The sequence below is a fragment of the Panthera leo genome, chromosome C1 (genome assembly GCF_018350215.1).
Source record: "Panthera leo isolate Ple1 chromosome C1, P.leo_Ple1_pat1.1, whole genome shotgun sequence".
Lineage (NCBI taxonomy): Eukaryota > Metazoa > Chordata > Mammalia > Carnivora > Felidae > Panthera > Panthera leo.
The window spans coordinates 23,778,100-23,793,032 of NC_056686.1; the positions used below are offsets into that span (position 1 = coordinate 23,778,100).

The 14,933-nt window shown below is 57.8% G+C and overlaps 1 protein-coding gene across 5 annotated transcripts in view; it reads right to left on the minus strand.

The window, feature by feature from the left end:
• The window catches only part of COL16A1 (collagen type XVI alpha 1 chain), a 49,542-nt gene that overhangs the window by 19,675 nt on the left and 14,934 nt on the right, over positions 1-14,933 (minus strand). For 2 of the 5 annotated variants that reach the window (XM_042951428.1, XM_042951425.1), the window contains exons 27-48: positions 14,656-14,700; positions 12,843-12,878; positions 12,638-12,682; positions 12,205-12,336; positions 11,396-11,431; positions 11,086-11,193; positions 10,642-10,764; positions 10,481-10,534; positions 10,240-10,281; positions 9,878-9,913; positions 9,733-9,786; positions 9,493-9,561; positions 7,364-7,408; positions 7,246-7,272; positions 6,754-6,813; positions 6,520-6,567; positions 6,334-6,387; positions 2,958-3,011; positions 2,685-2,717; positions 641-757; positions 515-556; positions 337-423 (exon numbers count right to left, since the gene is read on the minus strand). In XM_042951428.1, the coding sequence (XP_042807362.1) occupies positions 337-423; positions 515-556; positions 641-757; positions 2,685-2,717; positions 2,958-3,011; positions 6,334-6,387; positions 6,520-6,567; positions 6,754-6,813; positions 7,246-7,272; positions 7,364-7,408; positions 9,493-9,561; positions 9,733-9,786; positions 9,878-9,913; positions 10,240-10,281; positions 10,481-10,534; positions 10,642-10,764; positions 11,086-11,193; positions 11,396-11,431; positions 12,205-12,336; positions 12,638-12,682; positions 12,843-12,878; positions 14,656-14,700 (1,347 nt within the window). The remainder of the gene's footprint in view (positions 1-336; positions 424-514; positions 557-640; positions 758-2,684; positions 2,718-2,957; positions 3,012-6,333; positions 6,388-6,519; positions 6,568-6,753; positions 6,814-7,245; positions 7,273-7,363; positions 7,409-9,492; positions 9,562-9,732; positions 9,787-9,877; positions 9,914-10,239; positions 10,282-10,480; positions 10,535-10,641; positions 10,765-11,085; positions 11,194-11,395; positions 11,432-12,204; positions 12,337-12,637; positions 12,683-12,842; positions 12,879-14,655; positions 14,701-14,933) is intronic. The other 3 variants (XM_042951430.1, XM_042951429.1, XM_042951426.1) reach the window with 2 other exon arrangements.

A 14,933-nucleotide genomic window follows, 5' to 3' on the forward strand; every position in this document is an offset into this window, starting at 1 on the left:
GGTCAGGGAAGGTCTCCCTGCGAAAGTGATAGTTGAGCAGAGGGGGTCGGGGGGGGGGAAGGGACGAGCCCTGGAGAAGAGCTGCGGGCACAGGAAGTGGCTGGCAGGGGCGGAAGGGTGTCCTACGGGCCAAGAGCAGCCAGCGTGCCACCAGGGCCAGGGGCTCAGAGCCGCAAGAGGCACCGGATGACCTGATGCTCGGAGACCCCTGAAGGAGCCACCGGAGGGCCCAGGAGGACATCTGGCAGGAATGAAACTGCCCCTAGGAACTGAGGGCCACTTACGTGGAGACGCCAGCCCCCTTGGGGCCCTGCCCAGATGAGGGCCTGGTCCTACCTCTTCTCCTCTCTGGCCGGGCAGTCCTGGAGGACCGGGCAGGCCAGGACTTCCAGCACAGCCAGGATCCCCCTCGCCGTTGTCTCCCTGGAGTGGGATGGGGACGGTGAGCTGAGCGGCCAGGGCCCTCCCTGTGGGGCCCGGGGCCCGGGCAGGAAGCGGGCACGGGTGCACTCACCCGGGCCTCCTCGGCTCTGGGGCGCTCCCGCTCTGTGAAGCACTGAGGACAACAGGAAACCCTCCGTCAGGTGAGGTGGCCGGGCGCTCTCCCCTCACCAGGCCGCCCCTGAACTCGGCCTCCTACCCGGGCACAGCTGTCCAGGCCTGGCACGCCGGGAATGCCCTGGTCTCCCTTCTCCCCTTTTTCCAGGAGCGCCACCGGGTGGGCCGTCCGCCCCTGGACACAGTCCCCGCAGAGGCTCTGACAAGAGAGAGGAGAGGGCAGTGGGGCGTGGGTCCCAGAAGGCCAGGGCGGGCCGAACGGGGGAACCCCACCCTGAACTCAGCCAAGGCACCCTGCCCGGCAGTCGTCCCCCCCCCCACCCCCCGCCCCGCCCACACTCTCTCTTTCCCCAGCCACATCCCTGTGGCGGCTGTGTTCCATCCTCAGGGGACCCAATCCCAACACTGGCTTTGAGTTTTCTCCAGGAAGCAGCTCTGTGGGGCCAAGCCAAAGCCACTTTCCAGACAGGCGTGTGGGAGGAGGCGGAGGGGCCTGCAGAGGGACCATCTGTCCCGGCTGTTCCTGCAACCTGCACCCACTGTGAGGACACGCCGTGAGGATTCAGGCTGAAAAGGCCGGCCCCAAACACCAGCCTCTCTGCCCAAGGGAGCAAAGGAGCGGCTGCAGGAGCCAGGCCCTCTGCAGACGCCCCGCGGGATGGGGTCTGCCCTCCTGCCCCAGCAGATCCCGACTGGCACGGGCTCCCCAGTTCGCCCACCCCTGGGGGGGGGGGGTGTCCCTGGACCCGTCGTCAGGAGCCCCCCGCTCCACCTTCACTGTTCGCTGCAAAGCCCAGGGATAATGGTTGTCACTGACTCAGTGCCCATGATGCCAGCCATCGAAATAGGCCTGTGCACATTATCACATTCAACCCTGACAGTGCAATGAGGCAGGTAATCTTATAAGCATTCCGGAGATGAGGAAGCCGACGCTCAAAGAGACAGTGTGACTTGTCTCAGGTAAGTGGGAGCCTGTACTGGGCACTGCTGTGCTGAGGCCAGAGCTGGCACTCTGTCCACGGGCCCGGGTTTCCTCCGGGGTGGCATCTGAGCACCTTCTCCAGACCACACGCGGTTCCGGTTTGGGGTCCTCCACAGAGCACGTTGACTAAGAAGCCGTCAGGTGACATGTTACACAGAGTCGTGCAATCACTTGCCCGGGGGCAGGACTCGGGGGAACCCTGGGCTTGCCAGGAGCCTAAGGGAGAAGAACTGGGGTTTCGGTGCCACACTCCCCTGTGATCAACCTATAGCTGCTGTCAGGAGGTTAACCTGAGTTAACCTGTCAGGAGGTTAACTGCAAGCTGCTTCTGGAGACATCTGCTGTCCAGAGCAAGGGCCGGCCAGGCAGTCCTCATGCTGTGGTCTGACCAGGACCCACGGGGGGAAGTGGGAGGTCCAGGGCACTGGGTAGTCAGTGCTAGAAGGGAGGGGCCCCAGAAGTTGCTGGGCTGGAGGAGAAAAGAGACCAGCCCTCATCTCCAAAGGTGACTGAGCGAGGGAGGCCCGCGTCACCCTCGGTCCAGCCCAGCTTGGGAGGCCAGGCCAGAGCCCCCAGTGAGATCTTGATGGCCTGGCACAGGCCAACCCTGCCAAGACCCCAAGTCCCCTCTCTTGTGCCACTGGAATTGTTCCTGAAATCCCATCACCTCCCTGAATTCTTTCTGCATTGACCAGAGGACAGCTGAAGCCTTCTTCCAGGCCCTCAACCCAGTCCCGTCCAAACATATGTGACCTTTGCAGCTCGCTGCCTGATGACCCTTATAACTGCAGTTGCACCCTCCTGCTGTGCTCTAGAAGCTGCTCGACCCTTCCCCGGTATGACCAGGGTGGCACAGGACCTCACTGGTGGCTCCTGTGGGCAGGCTTTGGGGCAGGAACTACCCACAACATCCCTCACGTGGGTACCTTCGCGGGATTCCTTCACGCACTCATCCAGCAAGTAAAATGGAGGGTCTGGCAGCAGCCAGGCGCCGTGCTAGGCCCTCGGAGACGGGTGCTTGGAATGCACATTCCCTACAAACAGCTCCGTCTGTAGCTCCCCTGTGCTGTGCTGAGACTTCCTACGATAATCCCCTCAGGAGACTTCCCTGCCAATTCCTACCCCTCCCCGCCTACCCTCTTACCTTAAGGAGGTGCTGTTCAATTGGTAAGGATCCCTGCAAGAAAGGAGACAGGAGGGCTCCAGGGCTCAGGCAGGTGTGGGGAAGGGGGATGGAGACTTATGGGATCAGGTAGAACCTTGGGAAGCCCCGTACCACCCTGGCTTCTCCCTGCTTTGCACAAGGGAGAGAAGAGGGTCCCCCTACATCTAAGGGAGCTGGCATGACAAGTCAGCCCCGGGAGGGGCAGGGAAGGGCAGGGAGGGGGCTGCCCAGTGACGCCTGGCTGGTACCTACCAGTTCGGCCGTTAGCCCAGGCTGTCCGGGCAAACCGGTGTTTCCAGGCACTCCCTGCAGCCAAGAAGAGACACGAGTGAGCGGGCTCTTCTTTTGAGCCCGAAGGCCACCCTGCTTCGTGCCCGCCACCCCCACTGCCTCTTCTCTTCCTGCAGAACCAGAGGCCTGGCTGGCATAAGGCTGGCACCCATTCTTAGCTCAAAACCTCCAGACTGTTTGCAGGGAGAGCCGAGGAGGCCCAGAAGGGTGACCCCCAAAACCAGTCCGATGGGAGTTTTTCCTACATGTTAGAGGGGCATCAGAAATCAGGCAAAGGGGCTTCTGCACAGTAAGTAACGACGTTTCTTTCTTTCTTGCACACGTGTCCTCTGTATTCTCTTTAATCACGGTCTTCCTGGCCAGCTAGGTGCTATCACCTCCAACTTGAAACCAGAGCAGCGAATTCAGAGAGGGCAAGTAACTTGCCAAAGGCCACAAGACGAGCAAAATGCAGAGGTGAGGCTCAGAGTCAGGACCACTGGCCTCAACCCCTCCCTTAACCGTGATTCCAGCACCTTCCTCAAATGACATTCCCTGGAACACAGCAAGGTGGAGGCTCGGGAGCCAGTTGGTGTGAACCCCAACTACCTGGGTAATTTCTGGAGGGCTACTTGGAAGAAAGAAATCTCTGTGCCTCAGTTTCCTTATCTGTGACACAGGGACAGTTTATGGTGAGGCATAAAGAAGCTCACACAAGAGGTTTGCCGCCCAGACTCCCTGTCGCCCCTGCAGGCTCTGCAGGCTCGCGGTGCACATTTGCATATTAAATACCCCGTGGAGGCCAGGAGAATGTTCCCTTTTCAATCCCCAGTGCCCGGCACAGAGGAGGCATGCATTAAATACGTGTCGAGTGAACGCACTGCTGCTCGCCCTGCTCTCCCCACACCGGGATTTCCTTGGCCCGTCCTGAGGGCTGGCCTGTCTTCAAGTCCCGGCTTCCGGTGACAGAATGCACCGCCTTCCCCGGCGAGCCCGCCCTATTTCAGCCCAGGCTCTAGCGAGGCCCGAGGCAGACTGGGGTCGGCCTACCTCCTGCAACCCCTGTGCCACTCGTTCTGCGTCCTGAGTGAGTTACCAGGGTCATGTGCTTAGGACAGGGCCTGGCGCGGGGAAAACACCTCGAACCCATTCGTGATCATTATGCACCTAAATCACTCACCCCTGCTCCCCTCCCCACTGCCCGTGTGTTACTTCAAGCCGGATACTTGGTGATTTTCTTTCCTTGCCCTCCTGGAACCAAATGTCCCACCTGTTGTCCTAGTGTTAGAAGCCAGAAGCTACGCACTCACTAGCTACTAACTGTATGGCCTCGGGCACATTGCTTGACCTCCCTGCCTCAGTTTCCCCCGCTGGGAAACGGATGGGGATTACGTGGGATTACATTACTTGGGCAAATACATGCTGTCTATCTCTGGGCCTGCTTCTGAGCCTGAAGACAGGAGCTGCCGGGCCTCCCTTCCCTGAAAGGGCTGCAGGGCCAACCTGGCCAGGAAGACTTGCACTTTGCCTGGCACGGGGCAGGTGCCTATTAGTGGCAGCTTGGCTTGGTCTACGGCACTGGCACCAGACGAGGACTCCAGTGCCTGGGACCAGACTCTGCAGTCACTCTTTCTGCCTTGTTCCCCCAGCGTGGCTTGGCAGGGTTCACACTCCATCAGCGTGTTAATGGGTCACTTTGAAATGACTCTCATGCTTCCCCAAGCAAACTGCAAAAGACCCCTGCAGACAGATTCCTGTCTCCTGGTGGTGCGGCAGGATGCGGGGACACTTGGCAAATGTGTGGCTGGCCCATGGGGGACTGAGAGTTGGCTCTGGTGCTGAGCTCTTGATGAGACAGAGAAAATTGGATCCCGGCAGAGACTCCCATCAGCCATGGGGACTCACCAGAACAGATTCTCACCCCAGGGTGGCAGCGGGGGATGTATAAAATCTCCAGGGCAGGGGGAGTCGTTTGTAAGAAGCTTCCATGGGATTCTGCTCTGCTTCCTCAGGAGCTGGGGGCCAGACCTGCAGAAGCCTAGGACCTTCAGGAAATGTGACCTGGTGTGCAAACCCTTGGGGAACCGTCCTGCGGGGCAGCGGCAGGGGGAAGCAAATGTTCTGTCCTGGGAAGCCCTGTCCAGTGCGGCCGGTTCCTAGCTGGATGACCTCAGACAAGATATTTCACCTCTTGGAACCTGTTTGCCTCGCTGTGACTTGGGGATAACACCACCTGCCTGTTGGAGTTGATGTAAGACTCAAACGAACGAGAGTACGGACGTAAAATAATAATAGAAGTCATGGTCCTAATGATGGCTAATGCCTTCTAAGCATTTACTATGTGCTAGGACATATGGTCCCACACATTTCGCGTGCATTAACTTGCTTCACATTCACAAAAGCCCCATGAGGTACTTGCTGTAATTATCTCCACTTAACAGATGAAGGAACCGAGACACAGAGAGGGTAAGGAATTTGCCCAGCATCACACCACAACTAGCACAGAGCAGGGCTGGCTTTCAAGGTCAGGTTCATTGGCTCTGGAGTGTACGCTCTCATCACAGTGCCACACGGATCTCCACTCCCACTGCTCTCCCCTCACTGTCTCTGGCCTCCACGCGATTGTCAGGCACAGTCCCGCCTCCGAGCCTTTGCACCTGCTGCTCTCCACTGTCAGGAACACTCTCTCTCGCTCATTTCCGCTCAGTCTGGATGCCTTCCAACACGCCTCTCCAACATCTTCCTTGCCCTCCTCCCATTTTCTGACCCCACTCCCTGCTTTATCTTTCTCCTTAGCACACACCGCTTTTTAACATGCTATGTTGTGTTTTATTTTTATCTTGCTTATTGTCTGTGTCTCTTACTAGAATGCACACTCTAAAAGGGGAGGGGTTTTTATTTTTGCCCACTGCTGTAGCACCAGCACCTAAAATAGTGTCTGGAAAACAGCAGAGGTGCAAAAAGATTTGTTGCATGAATGAATGTTGGACACCGTTCCAAAACAGGGGAGCTTCACACGGTGTACGGAACTATTTGACCCAGATCCTGGGTTCCTGACAGCTGACCAAGGCCTGAGGTTGGCCCGGGTGTCCATAGGGTGTCTGGGCCAGCACACAGCAGGGTATTCCCTGCTCAAGGAAGGTCCAGGACTGCCCACAGCCCGTGCTAAGGGCTCAGAGCCTCCCCCCCCCCACCCCATGCTGCACTGGGAAACAGGAACACAGAGGAGCGAGGATGGCACGCGTCGGTGTTGGGCGGAGATGCGGCCCACTCAGGGGCCCACACAGACCCCGAGCCCTGCCACCCTGCCACCCTGCCACCGCGCCTCCCAAACTCCCATTCTCTTCTCCCCCTTTACCTGCAGCCCCGGCATTCCAGGGGGTCCAGGGGGTCCAGGAACACCCGGGGGACCCTGAGGGAGAGGAGAAGCAATCAGACCCAAAAGAAAGCTCTGCCCCACCGCTGGGGGCAGCGGCATCACGGTGGGCAAGCCACAGGGCGCTGGCGGACAAGTGGAGACACAGAGGAGACAAGCGACACACACCTGCGGGCCCGGCTGCCAGGAGCTGCCCATCCAAAGTCCCGGAGCACCCTGGGTGGGAGTGGGGGTCGCAAAAGAAGGGAGAGGTTATAGGCAACGTTCACACCAAGCGCAGGGCTGCGTGGGGAGGCAGCTGGCTGGGGCGCAAAGCCCTGCGGGGCCCTCGCATGTTGAGCCAACACAGGAAGCCAGGCCTCTCCCCCCCGGCCGGGGGGGAGAGCTCTCAGCACCACTTACCGGCATGCCAGAGAAGATGGGGTCCCCTCGAGAAGGGCAGGAGCACTCCCCTGGCTCGCCCTGAAAAGATAAGAGCCTTTGTCAAAGGGGGGCAAGGATGGGGGACCTTTTGGAAACCAACATCCGGGAGGCAGCACAGGCTCTAAGATGGAGAGGCCAGGGTTTAAATCCAGAATCTGCCTCTTACGACTGTGCCCTTGGGCACCCTGTTCAACCTCTCAAGCCTCAGTCTCCTCATCTGTAAAATGGGCAGCATAGCACCAAACGCATAGGCCATCAGGAGGATGGAATGGATGAACCCATACAGAGTTCCTGCCCCACGGAAAGCACTCAGCCCTCAAGTTCTAAGCGCTACTGTTATTCCTGTTGGAATAGCAGCAAGGAGGCCAGAATGACTCCTCCGTGTGCATACATTCCCCCGGGGGTGGGGGGGTGGGGCTATAGGGGTTGTTTATTTCTCCACGGTATTGGCCACAGGGCCTGGGGACTTACCTTCTCTCCCTGAGGTCCCTTTTCACCCTGCAGGGAAGAAACACAGTGAGGTGAGTAGATAGGGGTGTGGAGGCGAGACCTGCTGGGGCTTCCTGCCTCCCTGAGGCACTGTACTCACTGGAATCCCTCTGGCTCCTGGAAGTCCTTGCTGCCCATCAGGGCCCTGAGGGGAGAGAGCCCATGGTCAGTGGCGAGCCAGGACAGCAGCCGGCCATGTGGCCCACCGGCAGGGGAGGGCAATGGGACAAGCAGAAGCCTGCACCCCAGTGCCTGTGTCCTAGAGGAGGGGACTCTGGCGTAGGAGACAAGGAGAGAAAGAAGGAGAAAGACTGGCATTTCCTGAGCACCTTTGGGGGGTCAGACACGGGGCCCAGCACCGGTCGGAGAACAGAGTGGGATCCCCACTCCCATCCCTGCAGGACGGTACCGTTCTGTTTTCCAGGTGAGAAAACTGAGGTTTAAAGAAACTTTGTAATAGACCCACCCAGAATCACTGCACCCAGCTATATGCGGCCCAAAGTCCCTGCTGACGCCCTCTCTCTCCCCCTTTAGTGCTCGCCACACGTTCCATCACCAAGGTCATCTCAGATGACTTAGCAGGAGATGGGAATTTCTGCCCTTAGTTTGTCACCAAGGATTTGAAGACTCTGAAAGGCTGTCACTGGCCTAAGGTCACACAACTTGCACGGTGTGTGGGGCTGGGACTGAGGGGGCCTCCCGGCTGGGGTTCAGCCCGAGGGAAGAAGATCTGGAGAAGTCTGCCTGGCTGTTCAGGGGCATTCTGATGGCTGCCTTCCTGTGGGACATGCCACCTTCACACACGGGACTCGCAACTCCACGAGAATCGGGACTGCCTTCACTTTCACCTCCGCCTTTACCCAGGGGCTCCCTGGAACAGCCAGGGACCCTGTGTCTGGGCGACACAGACTGGTTGCACGGATGTGGGCGAGTCCCTGGCCCCTCTGGGCTTCAGGGCACCCTCTAGAGGACCCCATCAGTGATACTGCCAAACCGGAACTGGAATTTCTCTGGGGATCCATAAACATAGAAAAGATATCTTTCACTGGGCTGTTTTCAACATTCCCAGAGACCCAAGAGAAATTACACATTTGCCCACGACCTGGCATGGCACAGCCTGGCTGAAAGGTAGCACTGCTTTGATTTAGGCTAGAATTATACCATCTCGTAAAATTCTAGTGGGTTCATGTGGAGTAGACGCTGACTATTATACAGGTATTTGACGAATGAAAATAAGGAAAGGCATTTATTATTACTTAATCTGTGCAATTTGTTCAATAGGCACATCTTTTAAAACATGGGAATGAGGGGCGCCTGGGTGGCTCAGTCAGTTAAGCGTCCGACTTCGGCTCAGGTCGTGATCTCATGGTTCGTGAGTTCGAGCCCCGCGTGGGGCTCTGGGCTGACAGCTCGGAGCCTGGATCCTGCCTCGAATTCTGTGTCTCCCTCTTTCTCTGCCCCTCCCCTGCTCACACTCTGTCTCTCTCTCTCTCTCTCAGAAATAAATAAGCATTAAAAAAATAAATAAATAAAACATGGGAATCGTGGGTGGGACGGGAATAAAGAGAGGTTTTTGAGGGTAATGAGGTTGGTCTAGATAGATCTGTGCTGGCCAGTATGGTAGCCAATAGCCACATGTGCTTATTTAAAATTTAAATGAATTGAAATGAAATGAAATGTAAACTTTAACTCCTCAGTCACACTAGCCACATTTCGAGTGCTTGAAGACCACGTGGCTACCGGCTACCCTCTCGGGCAGGGCAGAATAGAACATTTCTATCATTGTGGACAGCTCAATGGGGCAGCACCCATTTAGATGAGCCCCCAAGGACCAGGCTTTGAAGTGGGGTGGGTGAGTTAACATATGGGCTTTGAGTCAGACAGACCTGGGTTCAAGTCCTGACTCTGCCTGCTCATTCTCTGGCCTTCCGGGGGACAATGATAGCCAGTCCCTCATAGGGCTGTTGTGAGGTTTAAGTGAATCTCTCTTGCTTTAGAGCTCAGCACAAGGCCTCAGCGCAGTCACTGCTCCAGAAATGGTGGTGATCAGTGATGTCATTCAGGTGCCCTCCCCTCTAGACAGTGTGGTTTTCCTTCTCGGAGGCTGGGCCTCTCTCCTCCCCTTCCCCACGCTGTGGGGCCCGGTCAGTCAGCCCTGTGCCCTCTTCCCAGCAGCACCAGCCCGGCCCCAACAGGGCCTCCAGCACAGAGCACAGACAGGACCCTTACCGGAGGCCCAGAGACACTGGCACCAGGGGGCCCCATCGGCCCGGCAGCTCCTTTCAGCCCCGGAGACCCCTGCAGAAGAGAGAGCACAGAGGCTAACAGCGGCAATCGGGCAGGTGAGACGCATCAGACCAGGTGTTGGGTGGCCCACCGTTGGGCATCACTCACTCCCATGTCCCCGTCCCCCCTGCCAGGGCACTCAGAAGCACCGCAGGTCTAGCGCCTTACAAAGCAGAGGCTCACCTTGGCACCTTTCTCTCCGGTGGGGCCAGGTGGTCCCCGAGGTCCCGGAAACCCCTGCAGACAGAGGGAAGCACAGTTCCTTAACCCCTGGCCCGAAGTGGCCCCTTTCCCCGGCCAGACTCCTCTAGGCCAAAAGCAGACGTACCTGAATGCCAGGCAAACCCTGGACTCCAGGTTCCCCCTGCAATTTAGAAAAGACAGACTGGGCCACTGGCCCTTCCCCACTGGCAGACCTGGTCTGGGGTGGGGTATCTGCCAGCCCAAATTCAAGAGAGCTCCCCGGCAAGACCGTGAGGGTCAGAGAGGCGGGGGTCAAAGCCAAGGTCCCCCGCAGGAGTGATGACAGGCCAGGGCTACAGCCCAGTTCTTCTTCCCAAAGCTGTGCCCTTGAGCACTGGAGGCCAGGCAGAGCCTCATAGTTTGGGGGACAGATAGGAGTGGGCAGATGGTTAATAGAAGTGTTGGGAGGCTGGGGGCAGGCAGGCCAAGGGAAGGCTAGAGACTCACCTGCGGCCCCTGGATTCCCCTTCCCGGAGGTCCAGGCTCTCCCTGAAGAGACAGAAGGACAAACCTTGGCTTGGGATTCCCCACTCACCGAATAGCCTCTTCCCCAGCCTCTTCTCCTTTACCCCCGCACCTCCACCTTCTCCCTTCTCTGGGGCTGATCTTCCCCACTCCAGGCCCATGCCACACCCCCCAGCCCTCACCACACATACCTGCAGCCCAGGCTCCCCGTACACACACCTACCTGGGTGCCCTTCAGTCCTGGGGGCCCTTGAACTCCAGGTAGACCGGGCTGGCCCTAAAAGATACAGGTGGCCCATGGGTCCCACAGGGAAAAGGGTGCAGGTGGGAGAGAAGGTAAAGCTCAGGCAGGGAAAGACCAGAGGGCAGGTAGCCGGAACTCACCGGTTTCCCAGGCCGGCCCACACCTTCTGGGCCCGGCTCTCCTTTGGGGCCGGGCTTCCCAGGCAGTGCTGCCGTGCTCGGCACCGCCCCCTGCAGGCTGGGGCAGGCAGTGCAGCCATCACCCTGGTCAGAGAGAGGCGCCCCCAGCAGTCCTTGAGCCAGGGCTGACAGGCAGGCCAGAAAGAGGCACCGGAAAGAGGGGGGGGTCCCTGCGCCCCTCTGAGAGCTCTGCCCCTCCACTGCCCCCACCTCGGTCTGGGAAATCAAAACACGCCCCGACCCTCCCTGCTCTTCCCCTCCCTGCCTTGCAGAAGAGCTGAGGCATCACCCAGCGATTCCGGTACCCCGCGAGGCTCGCAGCCTGACTCCGCAGTCCTTCACCTCATTAGCTCTCAGCCCCATTTCTTTTTGTCCGGGCAACAAAGTCCCCCCTACCCGACTGACCTTTTCTCCTTTCGGGCCCATGGGGCCCCGCACGCCAGGTTCTCCCGACAGTCCCGGCCGCCCCGTGGTGCCTGGCACTCCAGGATCTCCAGGGTTCCCAGCATCACCCTGCAAGGAGTAGGCTTCAAGGAGGGCAGAGGTGGCCCAGCTGGGGGCAGACTGCCTCTTGGGAACTAAAGGCACTCAGAGCCCTTTGCTGGCGCCTGGGGGCTGCCCAGGGAGTGGAGAGCGGGCACAGGGCGATCAGGAAAAGGAGGTGGAAAGCGCCTCAGAGAGGTGGTGCCCACCCGTGCCCACGAGGCTCTCTCACCTTGTTCCCCTTCGGTCCACGCTCTCCAGCCTTGCCCTGGGGAGAAAGCATTTCTAGTACCCACTCACTCATAGCGGACACCCCTAAGCGTCTGGCACCGTGTTAGACCCAGGGAACTCAACAGGGCACAAAACAGTCCAAAATCTCCTCTCTCGTCCTAGCAAAGCAATGCTGGATAGATTAAGAGAGGAGCCGAGCCAGAGTCCTGTCTGGGTGACCCCCGGCAAGCTGCCTAGCCTGTGACTCGGTTTCCTTACCTGTCAATGGGAAATGCTAAGAATGGCGTTGGCTTCTACCCTGTAGAGTCCTTGTGACATTAGATGAGCTAACGTGTGTGAAGCAGTGTGTGGCACCCAGCATACGCTATGGCAGTGCTCGCTGTGACCAGTAGAGCGAGGACAATAATAATCAGTCCCGTGGTAGCCATGGGTCATCCTGAACACCTATCGTATGCCGCGAAGTGCTTCACACACGCGATTCCTAGGCCCTAGGTGTTGGTGATTGCAACACCACCACGCAGAGGAAACAGAGGCACAGAGAGGAGAACAGTAACTTGTTCAAGTCAAAGCGTGAGTGAAAGGCAGAGCTAGAATCTGAACCCAGGCCCGCCTGGTCCCAAGTTGGTGCTCTTTCTTTCGTACGCCCTGCCAGGCCGGGTCCCAGGATGAAGGGCTGAGGCATCCTCTGGGGACAGAAGCACCGACCCTTCCATCGACTCCCACCTACTCCCCACCATCCAGGGAGCCAAAAGACCCGGGCAGGGTTCGTCCCTTCCTTTGCGCCTCTCCTGCAGCAACCTGGGAGCTCACCTGTTTCCCTGGCAAGCCAAAGCCCGGGGGCCCAGGCTCTCCCTTCTCTCCAGGAGGGCCAGGCAAGGCCACCGCGTAGCTGTCCCCATCCTGAGGCTCGGACAGGGCTGGGCATGGCTCACAAGGCTCCCCCTGCCAAGTGAGGACACAGGGTTGGGGGACACCAGGCCGGGCCTGGAATCGGGGGCTGGGGAACGGAGCCGGGCCTGACACAGCGTCCCTGCTGGGCGAGGGATATCTCGGGAGAGATCGCGGGAGGACAGGCAAGAAATGAAGGTGGGGCCAAGTCATCAAGGGTCTTGAATGCCATGCTAAGGAGTAAGATGTTACCCTCAGGCAGTGGGGAGCCTTGTGGGGATTGAATTAGAGCAAGATAAGTGTGTGTTTAGGAAGTTCACCCTGGCTGCAGAGGGGAGAGTGTCGCCAGACTCACCTTCTCCCCTTTGATGCCTGTGGATCCCACTGGCCCTGGTGGACCCTGTGTGATTAAAAAAAAAAAAAAAAAGAGGCCATGTGTGAGGCCCAGCACCTGCCTGGGCTATGCTGGGGCACAGTCCAGGTCTGTCCTCCCCCCCAGTAGTAGGTAGCACCTCCCGTCTTGCCCTTTTCCCAAGAGCCGTCGTATCTAGAGCACTTACCGGCCGGCCAGCTGGCCCTGCCTCCCCAAAATTACCCTGTGCAAAGCAGAGAGCAAAGGGTCAAAGAGAGGGTGCTGGGTCAGTCCCCAGCCACAAACCACAAAAGTTGCCTCTTAGGACCTCTAGACTACCCCTCTCATCTCCTGGCTAGGGAAACTGAGGCCAGGGATTTCCCCAAGGTCCCCAGGAGAGTCTGCAGCATGCTCCCCAGGCTCACTTCACAGAATCCTAGCCCCGCACGCAGCCCTCACCCAGCACACGAAGATCATTAGCTCATTCATTTGTTCACTGGATGCCTACACGGCTGTGCCCCGGGCAAGGTGCTGGTGGGTCGCAGTGAACAGCACGCCCAAACACCTTGTGCAGTTTACACACTTGTGGGGGACAAAAAGTAGTTTTTGAGTCACAGTAAGTGTAAACAGCCAGGAGGGCTATGAAGGGCACAGACACAAGGGAGGCCATTTTGGACAGGGTGGTCGGAGAAGTGTTGACCACAATTATTATCAGAAAGACGAGAAGAAGGCCATCCAGTGAAAGAATAGGGGGAGGGGGGAAGAGAGGGAGAACGTACGAGAGTACAGAATCTAAGAGGTGGGGACATTCCTGATTCCAGAGCGGAAGGAGGCCAGCACATCCACAGCCCTGGAAACGGAGGAGAGGAGAGCCGGAAGAACCGGAAAGGCAGGCAGGGTCCGGCCAGGGTCTTGTTAAGCATAGCAGGACTTTGCTACAGAGTCAATCATGAAGGATTTTAAGCAGGGAAATAATGAAACCCGAGTTCTTTTTGCAAGGGCACGTTATGTTAGCTGCTGGGTGGCAAACGGGCTGTGGATGAGCTACGGTGGCCACAGGCAGGCCAGACTGGGGGGCTGCCGCCAGAGTCCGGGTGAGACTGGTCGGGACTCAGATGGCGGTGGCGCTCACAGAGGTGGAGAGGAGCGGGGGAAGCTGACAGAGATGCCTGTTGGCAGGACTGGGGGAGATGATGTGGGGGAAGGCAGGGATCCAGGCTGCTGCAGGTTTGGGATCTGAGGAGCTGGGGACGTGTCATTTACTGGGACAGAGAAATCTAGAAGAGGAGGCAGCTGTGAAGTGAGGGTACAGGGGCCCCGTCTTGAGAAATGACGGGTGTGGCTTGCCTGACAGAGCAGAGTCCGAACATATATTTTGGTATTTCTCGCGTTTGGACACGCATCCACCCGTGGAAGCCCTCATTTGGGTAACACTGCATTATAAGTTCAACGCTGTCATTTGTCCCCAATGCAATCATAAATACAAATGTGAACACGGGCACTGAAATCGAGTAACCCAGCCGAGCAGCGAAGATTACAGACTCTGGAGCCAGATTCCTAGGCTCGGATCCCAGTTCTACACCCGAACACCCATGTGACCTTGGGTAACTGACTTGGCCTTCTATGCCTCTGATTCTTCATCCGTAAAATGACAATAATGGAGTAGCTCCCCCGAAAGGTTTTAGGGGGATGAAACAAGTTAATACGTGCCTAAGCACTTGGAACGGTGCCCGGCACATCGTAAGTGGTAAAGGAGAGGCAAATATTGTTATTTTATTAAAAGGTAGTCTTAAACGTGCTTAATTGTTTTAGATTATCAATAAAATAAACACACAGCACTAAGGAGTTCTCTTGGAGAAGGCAAGGGCTCTTCCAAATAAGCTCATTGGCTCCAGTCTGCAAAGCACGGACGAATTTATTTCACTGTGGGTTTACAGTTTGATCTCTCGTCTGTATCGTCCCTGTTCCCTGCCTCCCTGCCAAGAAACCGTGGCGTCACTGACAGCTAACCCAGAGCTCACCTTCTCTCCTTTCAGCCCTGTTGGCCCTGGAGCCCCAACTTTCCCCTGAAAAACAACCAAGACACAGTTAGAGCACCTTCCCACTCCCACCCCTGCAAAACCCCATGGTTCCAGTGTCCCCCCCAGAAAGAGAAAGGCCAGCTTGGAATTACGAATGCCACAACTCCACCGGTAGCTGGGCAGTTACTTCTGTTATGCAGCCGGGCACTTGGAGATTCTAAGAGGGAACTCCGGGGCAAGCAACCCGGGGCGGCATAGGGGTGGAGGGAGAGACCAGG